Here is a 19944-nt window from a genome sequence, read left to right on the forward strand (position 1 = left end):
GATTGACGACACCGTCGACGACTATGTCGACTGGATCCTCTTCACTTTGACGTCTGCCATCAACGAGCACCAAATCTCCGGACAGTGGCGAGTTATTGGACATCCACCGACTTCTCCCATCCAGCTAACTTTTCGTTGGGCAATACTGCATGCGTCTTCTGTCTCTTAGTGGCGTCATTAGGTTTGCTGAAATTATTCTTCCGCTAAAACAATCCTCAAGAGTGAGAGTGAGGGGAACTCAAGGTGAACTTTCTATTTGTTAACCTGTGGATTTCTGTTATTTATGCAATTAGTTTTACTATAATTTTGTTGATATTTTAAATCACCCTTCTAATCTAGTTTGTAATAGCATGCCAAAGCACATCAACAACTAAGAAATCCTAGAATCTAGTCTTGTGAAACATTAATTTTAAAATTAGCAAGCTTAAAATTTTTTTATTAAATTCCTGCAATTCCTATATTTAACATCACCTACATTCATTTAACATTCTGATTTCTACCACATAAAACTTAGTTGATACTAAGTTAGTTGCAGCAAAAATTTGGATCTATATAAAATAGCTAATTTATTGCTATTTTAAGTTTTTCCTTTAAATTTCCACATTACTTTTCATATAATATTCTAAGAAATTAATCCATTTTAATCACCCAATTTTAATTCTACAAGTTATATCCATCTCTATATCCTCATTTTTTTATGATAGAGCCAAGATGTGCACGCACATCACACCTATGTATCAATCCAACTTATTGACTCATAATAATTAAAATTGAATCCACTAAAATTGAATACCCCGTGGTTATTATTTTACTAATTTTAAGGGCCATATGTTCAAATTATGATTTCTCCATAATTTTGACCTCACGTTAGAATTAGTCTCACCTACAAGACTTTGTCTATTTTTTTCCATGTAAACAAGACTGGTCAGAATCTTTGTGTTGTCTCCCACAATTTTCAATTAATTGACTAAACATAAAAATTGCAACAATGTTTGACCAAACATAAAAATTGCCACCATGTTGATCTTCCTATAATAAGCCAACTAGACTCTTTGGAATCAATGTTTCCTTATCATTTGTTCCAATCACAACACGTGTTAGCTTAATTCACCAATAGTTAACAAAATATTGTAAATCACTTTGTATTTAAAACCAGCTCATAAATATTTCTTCAATAATTAGCACCCGCTTACCCTTAAGAATTTCATTAAAAATTGTGTCAATCATATAACTCTAATATCACCCACTCATCAAAAAAACCATCATCATAATTATTAGCCCTTTCACAATTATTCGAGACTAGTTTTATAAATCCTAGTTCCTCACTGATTAATGTTGAGTGTTATTGAGAAGTTACATATATTTCACAAATCTTTTTGTGCAACTTCTATTTGGTTATCATTGATTTACACATATTCTTCATAATTCGTTGACATCAATTTGATTTACCTATATTAATGGTGCACTTTCTTCCCTTCATTGTACATGTCCAATCCTCCCCATATATTTTGCACTGCATTTTCTTCGATATATATTATTACCTTATGTGAGCCTCGAAAACAACAGCGGCACTGCAGAAGAGAACTGAGCATAGTTGATTAATGCACTGTCTAGGCCTGCAATAATCAAAAGATGGCAAATTAAGTGTATTTATTCTAGAGATTTTTCCTGAGATGAATGTGTCTCCAAACTGGATTTATTTTAATTATAGGGGTTAAGGTTTTCCAAAAGGGTAAACATCTACAGTTAATTATATTTCAGGCATGTCTAGAACACTTTTGATTAAAAAGTCAACACTTGTGTTCAAATCGGACAAGTACAATGTAGCTCTAGTCAAGTAAAAGTTAGAATGAAACTTATGGGCCTTTATAGAGGATGAGGGGAGGATTGTCCAAGGAACCAAGAAATGTAGACTCAAAAGTACCAAAACAAACACAAAAGAGAGACGTATAACTCCTGCATCAACTATAAGGAGATGCCTAAGACTGGACCTATGATGCCATGTGGCAGCACCTATCCAAAAGAAAAGGAACAAGCAGATGTATGAAAGTGAAGCCTAACCTACCAAGTGGATATGATGCTCCTGGTCAAAATCTCATAGTTTCATTGCCTCGAGTTCATTAGTGCCCGTAGTTTACTTAGTCACCTAGCGCCTTGATAGATGAAATTACACTTGAGGGAGAAACCAAAACTAGACATATAGCACATGGTAGTGATACATGCCAAGGCTGACAATGCTGCTTAGGCTTTAAAGATTGAAGGGTAGGAAAGAAAGGTATATTTTTCATTTGAAGAAGAGGACACCAAAGATGAGGCTTATAACTCAATTGTATGGTATTGGGAATGCCTGGGAAGACGGGACTGATATGGAATCTCTAAACATCTAAATGTAATAGAAAATATATCCAAGGAGTGGGAATTACAACTTGATCTCATATGATCAAGAGACCCGAACATCTCAATATTGTAGATGATATATCAAAATGGGGGTTACAACTTGTTCATGTGTGATCAAAAAAGCCTAGATGTCTACTCAATATGGTAGAGAAGACATTAAGAACATGATAGAAATCCTGAGTATCCACTCAATTTGATAGAGAAGATACAAAAGGTAGGAAAAAATGTGGAATGATGAAAAGGAACAGGTATTGTTGGCAATGATAAGACTAACAGCTTGATCATCTGGGATCCGACAAGCCCAAACATCTCCTCAAATGTAATAGAGATGTCGAAATGATCTTACAACTTAATAATGCGCGACCACAAAAGCCCAACTATCTTCTCAATATAGTAGAGAAGATAGAAACCTAGACCGGTTAGAAATGCCATCTGATACATCTAGTTGCCTGTGAAAGTGATGGGTCGGTGATTCCTAAATAGAAAAGAAGATGGACCTATCCTAAAGCTAGCTGTGTAAATTCTATGTCTAAATTATATATCTTAGATTGGATCCTAGACTATAAGCAAACTCACAAGGGCATGATATGATGAAGGTGTAAGCAAGGCTAGAGGCTAACGAGTCATCTCTTTATATCATCCATTCATGTCCAACACGATGAGCCCATATGCTCAATCATTGCTCCGACTGGAATCATGAACTAGCTATGGTTTTATCTGAAGTGAGTCTAACTTACAAATGAATGGTATGTAAGCCTAGAACTTTAATTGTCACTATAACCACTAATCTAGATAACGTTGATATACCATAGAGCAATCAATGTAAGGTGGTGAACCTAGTGCAAGGCAATAGAAGACAGATAAAAGAGTGTAAATTCCTAATTGTTTACATTTCTAAAGGTTTCCACCCTATGGTTCCCACTTCCCAACAAAACATATGTCAACAGCACAGCAAAATGATTGATCACACCACTTGTGTGTATGGAGGTGCAAAATAATGAGACCATGAGATATGTAAATAGCATACGTCTACAAACAGTTGAGAACAATCAAACACAAACAAATATATGAAGTTAACATTAATAAAGCAGAGTTTATATCTTCACAAATGCATGGATACACATGCAAACAAGATTATGGTTATTATATTTAAACTGAAAAAAATAATAATTATTTAATATGAAAACATGTTTTAATGTTAAGTATTTAATAAATAAAATTTTAAGCTAAATCTAATAAATTTGATATGTAATGAAAATCATTATGAGGAATGAAAGATTTATTATTATTATTATTATTTGATATAATTATAAAACATGCTTTCCAACAATATGAAAACATTATTTCTTATTTAAATATCTAAAGAAACAAGGTTTTAAATTATTTAGAAAAATATTTAATTATATTTGAATTTCTGCTTTATTAATCTTAATTTCCCTTTTTTATATAAATCAAAATCACATGCAAGAGATTGAAAGAACTAGAGTAACGAGTAAGCTAAACCGATGTCCATTTGTAATATGGTAGCAAAAAATAAATAAAGGTAGAATAAATGGCAAGTTGAGATTTCAACAAGGTTATATGGTAAACTACGCCTCTAAGTAGTAAGATGAGTGTTACAGGTCAAGGATTTGGACAAGCAGGTGTGAGACATGGGTTCTGATGAGGGCCGGGGCAAAGGAGAAGGCTGGGAATGCAAGTGAAGACATGGAGTGTTGTAGGATTAGTTGAGCAACATTCTAAACCGACAACATGATGGGAATTTTGAATTTTAAAATTCTAATTAATTATCGTCAATTGCCCTTTAATTAATGGACGTATAATATTAGCCCATATTTATTCGAGCAAAACTTATTTAATTAATTGAAATATTAACCCTTTTTTTAGGCAACCACCACACTCAAATTAATTAGATTAAATGAGTCAAATTTAATCAAGTTAGCATTAATTGATTAGATCGATTGAATGATAATTTAATTAATTTAAATCAATTAAACTTTCTAATTATTTCTAAATTTTGAAATAGCCACCGCACACAAATTCAACCATTCAAATCAAGTCATACTTGATCAAACAAACCTCGATCGATCAAATCGAGCAACATAGATCATGGTAATGGTGAAACACATGATCGAATAAAGATTGTGATCGCAGTGAGACATGATCGCAGCGAGATACACGACCAAGCAAAGATCAAGAACACGGCAAGACATACACTTAAACAAAGATCACGATTGTGGCAAAATGCACGCAACCGAACGAAGATTGTAATAGTTGTGAAATGCACAATCAAACAAAGACCGTGATTGTGGTGAGATGAGCAATCAAATTATCAAACAAAGCGGAAGTATGTGTGTGCAATAAGGATATGGTCCTAATCAAGATATCTAAGTTCGAATCATCAAGTGTATAAAGTGCCATGAAGATCGAACCCGAAGACTCAAAGCCAACCAAGCTGTGAGCAATGGTCAAGCTCAAGTACGACGAAAGCAAGGTTAGCACCTTCATTTCTCTTACCTCTAATAGAAAATTTGGCTTTGCCTAAAGCTAAGCTTGTATGCATTTTATTCAAAGCCAACAATTTTATTTTTTGAATAATCTATAATATACTTCACAATTCTCTTTATTTTGCTCTACTGCATGAAACTCCTCAATAAATAATTCATTTATAATTTCTCAAAATAACATTTTCATTTCTTTTTATTGTCTTCATCTATATACAGACATGCTACCTCCACTACTAACACACCAAATTTGACCGTACTCTCTAAATCATCATTCTCTTTCCCTTGGTTGTTTAACAGATCTCCATTCTCTTTCTGATACCCAACTTAACAAAACATAAAGAGTAGCATAAAAACATATAAAATTTATGAGATGAATTTATGTCCAGGAAGGGGAAATATTCAAGCTTCCAAATAAAATCATCCAGTATAAATAGAGCCTGAGATGGTCAGGGCCATCCTAGAAATTTAAATAAATCAATCCCAAGGCACTTGTGAGATGCCAAGTTAATTCATTATCATCCCTCTACTTTAGTTTTCTAAACAATCAGCATGAGCTTACCTATGATATTCAAATAGTTTAAGAAAGTACAACAACTCAACTCAAAATATCATGAGTGATCTTTTAGCAAGCATTACTTGGTCAGCAGATAGAGAACTGATAAATTTAAATATGCTTGCAATTAAGCCACTTGTCCAATCAACTGCAATTCGTACCCAACTAAATGCATGGAAATTGGGTAAGCGTTATTTTGCATTGAAGGAATTACGATTTGAAATTTAGAAAAGTAATTCAATAGAAATAAAATAACATCTCAATTCTTTATATAAAGTCTCACACACTAATTGTATAACTTTTTCAATTAACAATACATGAACTCACAGGTAAGCGATCCCAAACAAGTCGAGCATCATTTGGCATTGCATGGTAATAGGAGGAACCAAAAGCAACCGCAGCCACGCCAACAAAAAAGAATGACCAACCCCATAGCTCGCCTTCCAAGCTGGGAAATCATCAAGGAGTATTAAACTAAAAATAATAATTTCAGATTTTAAACCAGAAAGAAATAAAACATTAGCCAAACTAGCCAATACCTCAATCTAAAGTAATTTCCATGATAGCAAAGTATAAGCCCAACAACACCCACTACAAGGTAAGGAACGTTTGATACAACATTGAGTGTATTCGGTATACCTGCAGAAAACAAACAAGCAGATATTTGGATTAGAGAAACTGATAATATTGCAACCAAAAAAGGATAGACAAAAAAAATTAACACTGTATTGGATAAACTCCTGAAGCAGTAAAATAAATCAAAAAGTTGTGTTGCACAATTTCTGAACGCATAAAGATCTAGATAATGAGTGCATTAGAAGAAGTTTGTGAAGCTTCCTATATCAATAAGTCAGCGAAGACATATTTAGATCGGAAAAAAAATCCCATTTGATTAAGCATATTTTTTTACATGAAGCACAAAATTCGAAGAGCCGCAAAAAAAGCAAAACATGGGTTCATCAAGTTTAACAGATAATTGAACAAAAGTTTGGATGAACCTGAATTAATTCAATTGACTTCCCAGAAAAATTCTGGAAGGAAAGTTGATAATTTTGTAGATTGGTCAAGCCGTATCCTAAAAGAGAGATTCAATCAATCCGGCCAATTTAATCCAACCCTAGGTGAATGATAACAAATTGATATAGATCCGCTCCTACCTTAGGCAAGGGAATTTCATAGCAAGAGTTGGCTACTCTAACAGCTCTTCCATTGCAAGGCTACCACCTGGTCATCAGCAACCTCAATTGGTACCAACGTTCCCTCATTTGGTTGTGGTATTTTCAATTAAAATAAGTGAAAAATAAAACAAAGAAATGTTTAACAAATAATGGCCTTAAACTACTAGAATATATATTGAGTATATGATATATAATTTTAGTGGGTATTATTTTACCAATTATCAATCAATAATATTAAAAACTAAGGTGACAATTGGGTGTAGTAGGTTTAAGTATATTGGATCTATTATAAAGAAGAATGGATATATATAAATGAGAATATAACTTCTAAGTTTAAGGCTAATTACCAAATATCTTAAGAGTTTTGTGTGATAACAAGATATGAAAGAGGCTTAAAGCTAAATTTTACAAAGCCATGATTAGGCTAACGATGTTTATGGATCTGAATGTTGGACTATAAAAGGTCATTAATATATAAAGTAATTATGGAATAAATGGAAAAGCTAAGATTGATATGCCGTAACTAGGATAAACTAAGGAATACATATATTAGATAAAAGCTGGAGTGACATCTATTGAAGATCAGATGGTCGAAAATAGACAAATAGTTTGGACATATATAATGAAGATAGAAAACACACCCGTTAGAGGAGAACATAAAATAACGTTAGATGATCAAGTAGGAAAGCAGGTAAACCTAAGTTACATGGATAAAATTTGTTAAAAATGATTTACAATGAGTTAGTTTAACACCTCATACAACACTCATTGGAAAGATGAGAAATGAGTATTTATAATGACAAGCTAGATAGTTAGGAAAAGTCCAACGATGATGACTTTCCATGTTCCCAAACTCCTCCAAATTATTGGCAGCTACACTTTCACTTTTTTGAGACTCCTTGAAATACAAATGTTTCTCTCAATGAGAGGAACAATTTCTTAGCATTTTCGTAAACAATGGTATTTGTTTTTGAGATATATGAATAGGGAGGTAGAACACATTCAACATTTTCCTATTAATTGTTGATTTGTTGCATCAAAATTAAATTTTTTATCACAAAACTCACATTTGTAGCCACCATTGTTATCATGACATCAATGTCAACTTGTCAACAGCTTGATGTTCACATATAATTGGTTTGGAGATTGTGCCAAGGGTTGTAACCATCGAAGCCAGCTTAAGACTTCACAAGCATCTTAGCTAGCCCAAGGGCAAGGTACGTTTAATTTAAGTTCTTATGATTTTTTATAATAGAATGGGCAAACTTTGGTTGGGGTTGAGCAGCGGGGGCGCTCAAGAGGGCCCTTCCATCCACCCCCTGCAAATTTTATAACTCTTTTATATTATTATTATTATTTATTCTTTGCTAAAATAGAAACATAAGTTTATATAGTTTTTTATTATGATGCACCGACACTTCTCCTCAAAGAGGTATGCAATGTTCGACGCGTATCGAACACGACACACGTCTGACACTCCTCTGACAAGCAACGAACACGCCAACGACGCGCTTCGATCACTCCACGGTGCTCATGTCGTATCCGTGTCACTACGTCAATGTTTATGCATTATAGGTTTTTTATCATCTTATATTTTATCTTTTTAAAATAACAAATTAAAAGAAAAAGTATTTTAAAACAGCTCTTATTAGTCCCAAACCCAGATGAAAAAAGTTGAGAAAATATTTGAAAAAAAAATCATTTTGCACCCCCATTTAAAAAATTTCTGGCTTCACCACTAGAAAATTGAATGTTCAAAATCTACTCCATACATCAATCCAATTTTGATAAGCATCAAATTTGAAATAACAAATATACACGAATTTGACCTAACCAAGTCTATAAATAGAACCCCAATTCAATTCATTAGGGGCAAGTTTTCTACAACTTTAGTTCAACTGTCACACATGAAGCAAAGAAGTTACCTTAGATGTGAAGTTGCGGTCAAACTTCAATTAGGTCATATAAACTATCATTGGAAGTTTTATTTTTCACTCGTGTAACACAACAAGCAGAAAAGTATTATGGAAATCCACAAAAATATGCAGCAAACACTCTTTATAACTCAGACAAGCCAGCTCATTCTCAGCTTCAATCCATCCCTTTTCAACAAATAAAAAAAAAAAAAAGGAACATTGCTTAATCTGGGCAACTATCTCTCAATAAAACCAAATTTCTCCCAAGTTCAGCAGTTACGGAGCAATTGCACTGGAATCAGCACAGAATGGATCTTCAAGCAGAATTTACGATAGATCCTTGAAAGAACCGTTAGACAGAACTAGGGCAGGGAAATTAAAAGATAGGGTTAACCGATACCAAAGAAAAGCTTGCGCTGATCAGCGAAGTTGTGGTACTCTTCTGACTGCGGAATCGAAGGTGTAACAATCATCAAAACAATGAAGATAACGATCGCAACTCCCCAAGCAAATAATTTCGCTTTGCCCATCCCTGCCACCTTATCGTCCACTATATCGCTCGATAGCGCCACCCTCTACCGCAACGAGAGAAACCCTTGATTGCGTTTTGATGCTTTATCCATTTTCTTATTTCTTACTAGAATTAAAAAAAATAAAAAATAATTTTGAGTTTGTGCTCCCATCTTTTTTATTATTATTATTAATATGCTATTATTTTAAACAGTGCACTTCACGCCCAATCTGAGCCCAAATGGGTCCGAATCAAGGACCCGAAGCGCTGTTGAAAGGTTCAAACTGCAATTTGAGTTACCAAACGGTCTCCGATTTTAACGAGCTTATACTCGAATCGAGCGGCTCGACGAGACAAATCCAACGAGCCCAAGATCGTCGAATTCTGGCATCATTAAGGCCTCCAAATGTCCAACGAACAGTGCATGATCAAAGGATTCGATATCGGCCGTCCATTCAAACCACTCCCAATTCGCCCATGATCTCACGCCTGTTTACGGGCTATGCCACTCCAGAAAAACTATAAATAGAGCCCTCATTCTACACAAAGAGGACTCAAGTGAAGAGAGAGAAGAAGAAGAGAAGAAGGAGGAGAAGGAGGAGAAGGAAGAAGCTCCTCCTCGACCACCGCCGGAGCTCTTCCCGCCGCCTGAAGACGCCGGAACTCTGCCGAATTTTCGGGAGAACACCATAATTCTGCCTAACTTCCATGGGATGCGGAAAATTTTCCCAATTTACAGCAGAGTTCCCTCATGACGCCGAAACTCCGCCCAAGTGAAGCCGGATTTCTTATCTGCCACCAACAAACGTCGGACTTCTACTCGACGTCAGACCTTCACTCTTCGCCAAGTTTCTACCCGACGCCGGACTTCTACCGGTTATCGGACTTCGCTGGACGTCTATGCGAAGATGGATTTCTTTCTATTGTTGGACTTATACCTGACGCTGTCCTTCTGATCTTCGTCGTCAGACTACAGTCTTCCGACCTTCGTCGCCCGCCGACTATGGTTCTCTTGACTCACGTCGCCCGCCGACTACAGTCTTTCTGACCTCTGTCGCCTGCCGACTACGGTCCTCCTAACTTACGTCGCCCGTCGACTACAATCTTTTAGACCTCTGTCGCTAGCCGACTACGGTCCTCCTGACTTACGTCGCCCACCGACTACAAGCCTTCCGATCTCTGTCGCCAGCCGACTACGGTCCTCCTGACTTACGTCGCCCGCTGACTACAGTCTTTCGGACATCCGTCACCAGCCGACTACGGTCCTCCTAACTTATGTCGTCCGCCGACTACATTCTTTCCGACCTCCGTCGCCCGCCTACTACGGTTCTCCTTACTCACGTCGCCCGCCGACTACAGTCTTTCCGACCTCTATCGCCCGTCGATTACGGTCCTCCTGACTTACGTCGCCCGCCGACTACGGTCCTCCCTACCAAACGAACATGTCAATAGTGATTTTTGTATTCATATCATGTAATGTACTCTATAAAATGTACATCAAGCTAAGATCTTCTCCCAAGGAAGGGCCTCATTTGTAATCGACTGCAATACTATTGGATTCATTCAACTGGGCTAGGCCCTGTGGTTTTTCCTCCTTTTCAAGGGTTTTCCATGTAAAAATCTTGGTGTCTCATAAATGCTAGACTCTCACTCTTATCTGATTGCATGCCAGATTTTCGCAACGCTAAGACAATAAACTTTATATTTCTCTACCGCCGTGAATACTCCTGGACACAACAAGTGTTATAGAAATCAGGATGCTCAAGAGAATGAATGGCTTAATACTTCAAAGACAGAATACGAAACAAAACAAGTATATATGTGAAAATATTGGATTAGCTCTAGCGACAAATAAGATTAAATATAGTCACCTTAGATGATTTGGGCACATAAAACTAGGGGCGTCAATTCGGGATAACGGGTTGGGTTTGGGTCGAACCCGGAACTGACCTGAAACTATTAGGGTCAACCTGAACCTGACCCAATTTTTAAAAATGGGTCAGGTTCTCGGACACGAACCCGACCCTATTCGGGTTCGGGTCAACCCGACCGACACGAATGACCCGGGATTGACCCAAAATTGCTAGTTTTCGGGTCAAAATCGGGTCAATCTTCAATTTTCGGGTAAAAAATGGGTCAGACTCGGGATTTTTTTGATCAAATATGAGTTTTTGTGTCAATTTCGGGTTGCTGGATCAACTCGAACCCGACTCGGTTTTTAAAACGGGTTGAGTTGTTGAATCCGAACCCGACCCGTTTCGGGTCCAGGTTGACCCTAACCCGAATTTTTCCGGGTCGTGTTTCGGGTCGTGTCAAAAACTTTGGTCTTCCAATGACCAACTTAGGAGAGTCAATTTATTATATTCGGCCTACGTTAAATAAGATAAAGGAAGACCTAAAAAGACCGACTCAACGTTGTGAGATAAAAGCTTGATATTATTATGCTTAACGACACGGCAATTATGGGTTGTTGCACATAGTTATATTATTGCACTTGCTACCGAATATCGATGGTCAAAGACTTTTTCTTGTTTGCAAATTGTAGAATGTAGATATAGTTTAATGTATGTATTCATGGATCAAATATTTGTATTTCCTTTTATGGGGCCCTGACGAGCTCTTAATTGTCACTAGAAAAAATCTATCATTTCTACTGCTCAATCAATTAAACATGTCAATGAAATTTAATATTTAAATTGAAAGGTCATGTGACAAATGCCACTTAATATTACATCCTAGGATCTTCAGAAAAAGTAAAGTGGTTGGGTATCACTAGCAACAGCCCGAATTCTACCTCATTGATTCTAATCAAATATAATGCAATGCTAATCAAATTTATGTACATACAATCAACTAGGTATCATTATACCTTGATATGACCCATCAATCATTCATTATGTTCAACCCATGTCTACTTTTATATATACTAGTTATATTGCACGTGCATTAAATGCACGTAAATAAAGAATAAAGAATAAAAAAAATTTAAAAGTATTTTAAATAAATTATTTTTCTTAAAATATATTAAGTTTATCACTATTTGTAATAATAGTTATTAATTAAATTAATGAAGAGTAACATATTTTTATTAAAATCATAATAGAAAAAATATATTAATATAATTTTACAATTCCATATTAAAAAATACATATGTTTTTTCTATATAACATTAAAAAATACATGTTTTTTCTATATAACAAATATTATCATAAAAATAATCAATTCATATTTAGAATAAAAGCTCAAAAATATCATTATAAATATGTCGTACTAATCTAAAATAATAAAAGAGATAACAAATTTATCTTATTTCATTCACAAAAGAACATCTCATCTATAATAAAATTTTAATATCTTACAACAATTTCTTTAAAGGCAGTTTTGGTGGTGAAATATGCATATCCGATCCAATGGTAATGTGATTAATTATTTGAAGCAGAACAAACAAAATAAGAGCAAAGCAGCAAAAACCCACGAAGAAACATTTTGTTATCATTGCTGAAAATTTGGAAAATAAATAAAAGAAGCAATATTAAATGAATAAAACAGAAGAACAACCTTGCATACAAGTATTTGAAGTTGTAGTGGATAAGTGGGAAGCATGCAAGTCGAGACACAGTCCATCCATTGCAGAAGAAAGACGAAGACGACTGGAGCCAAAGGACCATATGAAAGTTTCATCAGTAGGCAAGCACCACCAGGGACGGAGCCAGAATTTTTTCCTCGCTAAGAAAAAATTTCTCACATTAAAATTTTTTAGATCCAGAAATGAATAATCAAACAATTTACTAAAAGTAAGCAAATGTTGAAGCAGTTTTCACTTTAATCCCAAATTTACTAAATCTGAAACAGTACTTTCTATCATAATATACTAATAAATGTGAATAAATTGCTCACCGTACCCAAAAACCAAAGCCCATACGCCAAAAATTTTCTCCAAAAACATAAGACCCCTCAAAAAACAAATCAGAAGATCATAATCATGAAAGGTAAAAAGATTTTAGTGTCAAAATCTGCTACCAGATTCAGACATCAAACGTATGGAAGAGTTTGGGGTCGGCTTAATCGGCATCAACAAGCCGTAATCCAAGCAAGAATTACGACCAGAAGAAGACCTCCGGTAGATGCTTGCGATTTCTTGCCCGTTTCCAACTGAAGGATTTCCTCCTCATCCTGAACTATCAGCACAAAAACATTGGAAAGAGAAAGAGTAATTACTTCTTGCGTTGGGATGAAAATAATATATAATAATTTTGATTTAATATATAATTAATGATTCGTAATTATATTTAGTTTGATATTAATAATACAGTCAGTGGGGGGTGCCCCCAGAACCCCCATACTACATCCGCCCCTGAGCACCACCATAAGTTCTATGAACAACATGAACCATGTAAAACTCATATCCCTAACAAAAACAACTACCAAAAATAGCAAAATTAAACCACCAAAACAATAGTTCTAAAGTTTTAACTAAAGAATTCATTTTGTTTCGCTTCCTCCCGAAGAGTTCAAGGTTTCATAGAATTCTAATGATATGGGAATAAGAAAACCAAAGAAAATCAAATACAGTGGGCAGGACCAAAAATGAGATAGAGGACTTACAAGGAGTTGGCATGCTGGATGTCAGCTTCAAGAGCCTTCCGAGAGCCTTCGAAGTAAGATATTCTTCAGGCAAAGCACGCGAAGAAGTTGAAGAAGCTTCTTTAGCAACTCGATCTTTCAATACTAAAGCCGGAGGCTAGGCGAGAGCGAGCCGGTGGGCTGATTCTAATGGAATACTATGAAATACAAAGGAAGTGAATACTAAGTAATTCGTGCGGAAGACGAAGGGTCATGACAGATTGAGGGTTACAATAAACCACATGTAACTCTTCACATAAATCCAAATAAATAAATGAAAAACCCCGCACACGAAAATAAATGGAATGAAGATAGACCGAGCACACCCCCTTCGTCTTCTGCTTGCTTTAATGCAAGTCTTATGTTCAAAAATTAATATGCAATATAATTTAAACGATCATTAACTTAAGATAAATGTTTTAATATTAACGTTAATATTAAAACATTAATGTCATTTGATATAAAAAATATATTTAAATCATAATTACCACATGTAATGAATTAAATGTTTGGCTCCAAACTTTTATATATCTGTCATTAATTGTTACGTTATAATTAATTAAAACCTTTTAATTAAGCATATGAGATATGAAGGAAAATTATAATTAATTGAATTTAATTGGCGCATGAGAATAGAGAGTAGAAATTAATGGAGTGTGTTATAAATAAAGAATTTGAATAGTCATAAATATCAGGATCTGCTAAGAGTGGAATCCCAAGCCACTTTTATATAGTAGCATAGATATAAGAAGCAGTAAGGTTTGGAATAACTTTTTTATTGCTTTATAAAATAATTTTTTAATAGAAAATTTTAAATTAGAAATTTTTGTACAATAAAATTATTTTAAAAACAGCAAAAAAAGATGTCTCCAAAGAAGCCTAAGATTGAAATTTGCTGATTCTAATAAGAAATCAATACAGGGATCACTTTGAAATTAAAGTGGACTCCAAATATCTTGTTGCCACGATAATGATGTTGATAATATACATGCACTAAATTTTAGATACTTCATTAAAGTTGCACCGTTACCAAATTTTAGGTGGTTTTCGTCTTTTTTGTAGAGAGCTTTGTCTCTTCTGGACAAATTATTCTGTAGGGACGCCAAACGTTGTTTAAAGACAAATCAAAAAGCGCCACGTCGCCTCCTGCTCGGTACTGCTTGGTACCGCGGCTCAGAACCGAGCTCGATACCGCTGACGTTGTGCATTCTGGTTGTTCTCCGAATGATGAGATATATTTTTTAATATTATTTTTTTAGTGTAATCATAGATCATGGGATATATTTTTTAATAAAATTTTAAAAAAAATGCACATAAAATTTTTTATTTATTCTCATTATAAAGGCTTAGATATATTACTCTCTATCTTATTATTCATTAAGAAATAGATATTTTTCTCATAAGACTCTTAATGAATTGCCTTCAAATAAAGTATTTTTATACTTAAGATTATTTTATTTGAATTAGTTATATTAAGTCTAAATTTTGAACTATATATAGAACAATTAAATTTAAATTAGTATAAGACGATATTCTACGACCTAATTCTAAATTAATTGTTTATTAAATTAATTTTACATAATGGTTCACACATAGTAAAAGAAAATCATAAATAATATAAAATTATAAAGTTAATATTATTAAATTAATTAATTTACTTCTTAAGATTTATTAAAACTTCTTATTAATTAATTAACTTATTGCAAAATAATTTTACCTATTTTTTTTCTTTGCAACACAACACTGTCTTATCTTTTTACCAAGAAAAAATTTCAAAAAAACAAAAGAAGAAAAAGATAAAGCCATGGGAGCAAGTATGCATAATCCGCTCTCTCTCAGAATATTTTCAGAAAAGAAATAATTATATATATATATATATATAAGTCGTTTGGAGAGTAGAGGTATTAGATTTGACTTATGTTAAGAAAGGGAGGGGTAGACCTAAAAAGACTTGGTTAGAAAATATTAGGAATGACCTTTCTTTATTAGATTTAAATGAGAATTTGACTTTTAATAGGACACAATGGAGAAAAAGGATTCATGTAGTCGACCCCACGTAGTGGGATAAAGGCTTGATGTTGTTGTTGTTGTAAAAAAAAAATTTACTAAAAATTTATTTTAAAAAACAGCAAGAAATCTGTCACAAACGGACCTCAATTATAAAACTCATAAGAAAAAGAAATGCTTAAAACAAATGTACTTCTCATTCATAAAACAAAATAAGAGAAATCAATGATGAAAGCGCCTGTAAACTCTGGACAGGGCGAAGCGAAAGATAGAGGAAACAGAGACAGACAGAAGAAGAAAAGAAAATTATATTATCTAATCAATTACATCAGTACATACCCTATTATATAGACTTAGAGCATAGCCTGAGACAACTACCCAATAAACCTATTACACGTGTAAAGTGAGAAATAGAAAATATAAATAAACACTTTAGCTGTTTGTATTTAACATCCCCCTCAAGTTGGTGCTTCCTTCGGTTGTACCAGCTTGTTTACAATAAATTTAAAACGAGGTGATGGAAGAGGTTTGGTAAGTAAGTCAGCTAGTTGATTTTGAGTAGATATGTATTGAAGTTGGATTGTTTGATCCTTGATGCAGCTGCGAATATAGTGACAATCCACCTCAATGTGCTTTGTTCTAGCGTGAAAAACTGGGTTGTTTGCCAACGCTATAGCTGAGGTATTGTCACAGAAGAGGGTGGTGGCATAAGTTTGAGTGCAGTTCAGTTCTTGAAGTAGCGGCGAATCCATGTAATCTCGGTTGCCGCAGATGCAATGGCACGATATTCGGCTTCCGTGGAGGACTGAGCGACGGCATTTTGCTTCTTTACGCTCCATGAGATAAGTGATGAACCGAGGAAATTGCAATAGCCGGACATAGATTTTCTATCCTTTGTGTCGCCTACCCAGTCGGAGTCGGCGTAGGAATGCAGAATGGGTTTATCCCGGAAGAGAGGAATGCCGATATGTAGAGTGCCTTGTATGTACCGCATAAGTCTTTTGAGAGCTCCGAAATGCATAATTGTTGGATTTTGCATATGTTGGCATATCTTGTTGACGGAGAAAGCAATGTCCGGTCGGGTGAGAGTAAGGTATTGAAGACTTCCGGCGAGTTGTCGATAGAACGTAGGATTAGAATAAGCAGCGGTTAGATCATTAGAACTGCAAACTTTTAAAGTAGATGGGGTAGAGATTGGTTTGCAATTGCTTATACCTGCGCGTGTGAGGATGCTCTGTGCGAATTGACTTTTAGAGAGATTAAGACCATAAGGCGTGGAGGTGGCTTGAATACCCAGAAATTGGGATAAGGAACCGAGATCCCGCATTGTGAATGTAGCCTTTAAATTGTCGAGGAGCTTCTTGATTGCATTAGGACAAGATCCGGTGAGAAGATTGTCGTCAACATAGACTAGGAAGAACATGTGAACTCCGTTGTTATTGTAGATGAGGAGGGACAGATCCAATGAGCTAAGTTTGAAATCGAGAGATTGGAGGTGGCCGGATAAAGTGGCGAACCATTCTCGTGGGGACTGTTTGAGTCCGTAAAGAGCCTTTTTGAGACGACAAACATAGTTTGGATGAGTTTGATCAATGAATCCGACGGGTTGTTTCATGTGAACGGTGTGATTAAGAGTCCCGTGGAGAAACACGTTGGAGACATCTAACTGGTGTAGTGGCCAACGGTGATGAAGAGCAACAGTTATAAGGATCCGAACCGTTGGCATTTTGGCTACTGGGCTAAAAGTTTCGGCATAATCAATGCCCTGTTCTTGACTGAAGCCTTGGGCCACAAGTCTAGCCTTGTATCGTGCGACGGATCCATCAGCTAAGTATTTGGTACGGTATGTCCATCGACATCCAAGAATGTTTTGGGATGTATCGGGAGGAACTAGCTCCCAAGTATTTTGTAGTTGGAGTGCATCGAATTCTTCTTGCATTGTCTGCTGCCAATGCTTAAGTCTTACCGCTTCTTTGTAACACGTTGGATCAGATTCAGCATGAATGAGACTGAATATCTGCTTTGGTTTAGAATGACCAGTTTTAGATCTTGTCAGCATTGTGTGACCCGTCTGATTGCTGATTTGTTGGTTTGGAATAGTTGAGATTGATTCTTGATGAGTAGAGGTAGTGACGGAGGGATTTGGAGCAAGATTAGTCATAACAGGACAATTGGTAACCTTTTGTTGGATGACAGGTAGTGAACGAGACATGTTGTTGTGTGATCCGGTAGGGACCAGTAAGAGCGGAGGAAAGAAATCTGCAGAATTAGTCGTGCAGACGGTTTGAAAAGATGATGTATAAGGAAATATACCTTCGTTGAAGACGACGTGCCTGGATATGTAGACGAATCTAGTTTTTGGATCAAGACACCGGTAACCTTTCTGTGATGAAGCATACCCGATAAAAACGCAAGCAGTGGATAAATGTGACAATTTGTTTGTGTTGTATGGCCTAGTCCACAGATAGCAGAGACACCCAAATATTTTTAGGTGAGTGTAAGAGGGTAGTTTATGGTGCATTAATTGGAACGGTGTCTTTCTCTGGAGGGAGTGAGAAGGTAGTCTGTTGATCAAATAGACGGCGGTGTGTAAGGCTTCAACCCAGAGAGACTTGGGAAGGTTTGCTTCGATGAGAAGACTTCTCATAGTCTCTAATATATGCCGATGTTTACGTTCGGCGACGCCGTTTTGAGCCGGCATGTAAGGACAGGTAAATTGATGTATAATGCCCAGATTTTTGAAGAGACTGCGAAACCTGTGGTTGATGAACTCGCCTCCACCATCAGAACGGAAAATTTTAATGGTTTTATTGAATTGGTTTTTAATCAAATTATGGAGTTCAATAAACTTATCAAACACCTCATATTTATGAAATAAAGGAAATGTCCAGCAATATCTAGAGTAATCGTCGATGAACAAAACGTAATACTTATATCCGTGAGAGGAGGTAGTGGGAGACGACCCCTAGACATCGGAATGAAGCAAATCAAAAAAGTGCGTACTAAAAGAAGTAGAAGGAGAAAAAGCTAAGCGGTGGCTTTTGGCCAAATTACATGGGTTACAATTGTGATTATTATTCGAACTGTTACACGGAGCCGGAATGAATTTCCGAATAGCAGTAAGCATTTGTGGAGCCGGGTGTCCAAGAAATTTATGCCACAGGCCTGGTATTTGTTGAGCAGAGAATAACGCAAGATTGGGTAGAGAAGGCGAGGAGCGGATGGGATAAAGCCCGTTAAGGCAAGGACCCTTGAGTAGAGTGTGACCTGTCTTCGAGTCCTGGATTTGAAAATCATGAGCAGAGAACTTGACAGAGAAATTGTTATCTTTGGTTAAACGGTAAATCGAAATAAGATTAAACGAGAGATTGGGTACATGAAGCAAATGATGAAGATGTAGATTACCTTGTGGAGTGGGGAGAATACCTTTACCAGTGTGCTGTATCGGAAGTTGATATCCATTTCCAATCGTGATTTGTTGATTGTCGTTATAGGGTCGTCCGGTTTGAAGGTTAGACTGGTCGGACGTTAGATGGGTAGAAGCCCCACTATCAAGAAACCAATCCGCAGCATTGCCATTAGAATCAGATGATGTGAATAATGCAGTTTTGGTCGTTTCTTCTGTGTACGAAGGATCATTACGATACCAGCACTTAATTGCGGAGTGCCCAGGTTTGGCACATATCTGGCAAGTAATGCTACTAGAAGAAGGTTTGTCCGAGCGAGTGCGACCTCGATTTTAGGTTCTTGCTCTGCCTGATTGGGTTCTTGCACGACCTCGTCCACGGTAAGCCGCCAGAGTTGTTGTAGGATCAGTGAGGTGGAGATTTTGAAGTGCAGTGGTGGTTTCTTGAGAAAGGTTGAGTTCTTCGCTGCAAAGAAGGGTATACAGGTCGTCCAGACTGAGAGGTTGGAGGTTGGTGCGAATGGCCGTTTTGAAAGATTGGTATTGAACCGGAAGGCCGTTGAGTGTATAGAAGATAACTTCCTCGGGGTCTAATGGAGACCCGGTAGCGACGATGGCATCTACAATAGATTTGACCGCAAGAAGGTATTGAGGCATGGTTTGATTTTTCATGGATATGTGATGGAGTTCGTTTCGCAGCTGAATGGTGCGGGAGCGGGTGTTGGATTGAAGGCGGCGAGCGATGGTGTCCCAGATCTCAGTATAGTGATCGAGCGAGAGAACGTAAGGGAGAATACTGGGTGAAATGACCGAGTAAAGTGCAGCAGCCAAGTTTTGATCAATGTG

The 19944-nt window shown here is 36.2% G+C and overlaps 1 protein-coding gene across 1 annotated transcript; it reads right to left on the reverse strand.

The window, feature by feature from the left end:
• Nucleotides 1–1593: 1593 nt before the first annotated feature.
• Nucleotides 1594–9156, reverse strand: LOC110101693. Its single transcript, XM_020829695.2, has 4 exons — nt 8952–9156; nt 5997–6096; nt 5785–5905; nt 1594–1616 (listed from the first exon to the last, which is right to left on the reverse strand). Exons 1-4 carry the CDS (start codon nt 9079–9081, stop codon nt 1611–1613), a joined length of 357 nt encoding a protein of 118 aa, XP_020685354.1. The 5' UTR covers nt 9082–9156; the 3' UTR covers nt 1594–1610.
• Between the last annotated feature and the right edge of the window lie 10788 nt (nt 9157–19944).

The sequence above is a fragment of the Dendrobium catenatum genome, unplaced genomic scaffold, assembly GCF_001605985.2.
Source record: "Dendrobium catenatum unplaced genomic scaffold, ASM160598v2 fragScaff_scaffold_328, whole genome shotgun sequence".
Taxonomy (NCBI): Eukaryota; Viridiplantae; Streptophyta; class Magnoliopsida; order Asparagales; family Orchidaceae; genus Dendrobium; species Dendrobium catenatum.

Coding starts and splice junctions, on each gene's coding strand:
- LOC110101693 (XM_020829695.2), bottom strand. CDS start 9,081: ATGGGCAAAGCGAAATTATTTGCTTGGGGAGTTGCGATCGTTATCTTC. Junction 6,097..8,951: donor TCAGCGCAAGCTTTTCTTTG/GTATCGGTTAAC, acceptor TGTTTTCTGCAG/GTATACCGAATACACTCAAT. Junction 5,906..5,996: donor GGAAATTACTTTAGATTGAG/GTATTGGCTAGT, acceptor ATGATTTCCCAG/CTTGGAAGGCGAGCTATGGG.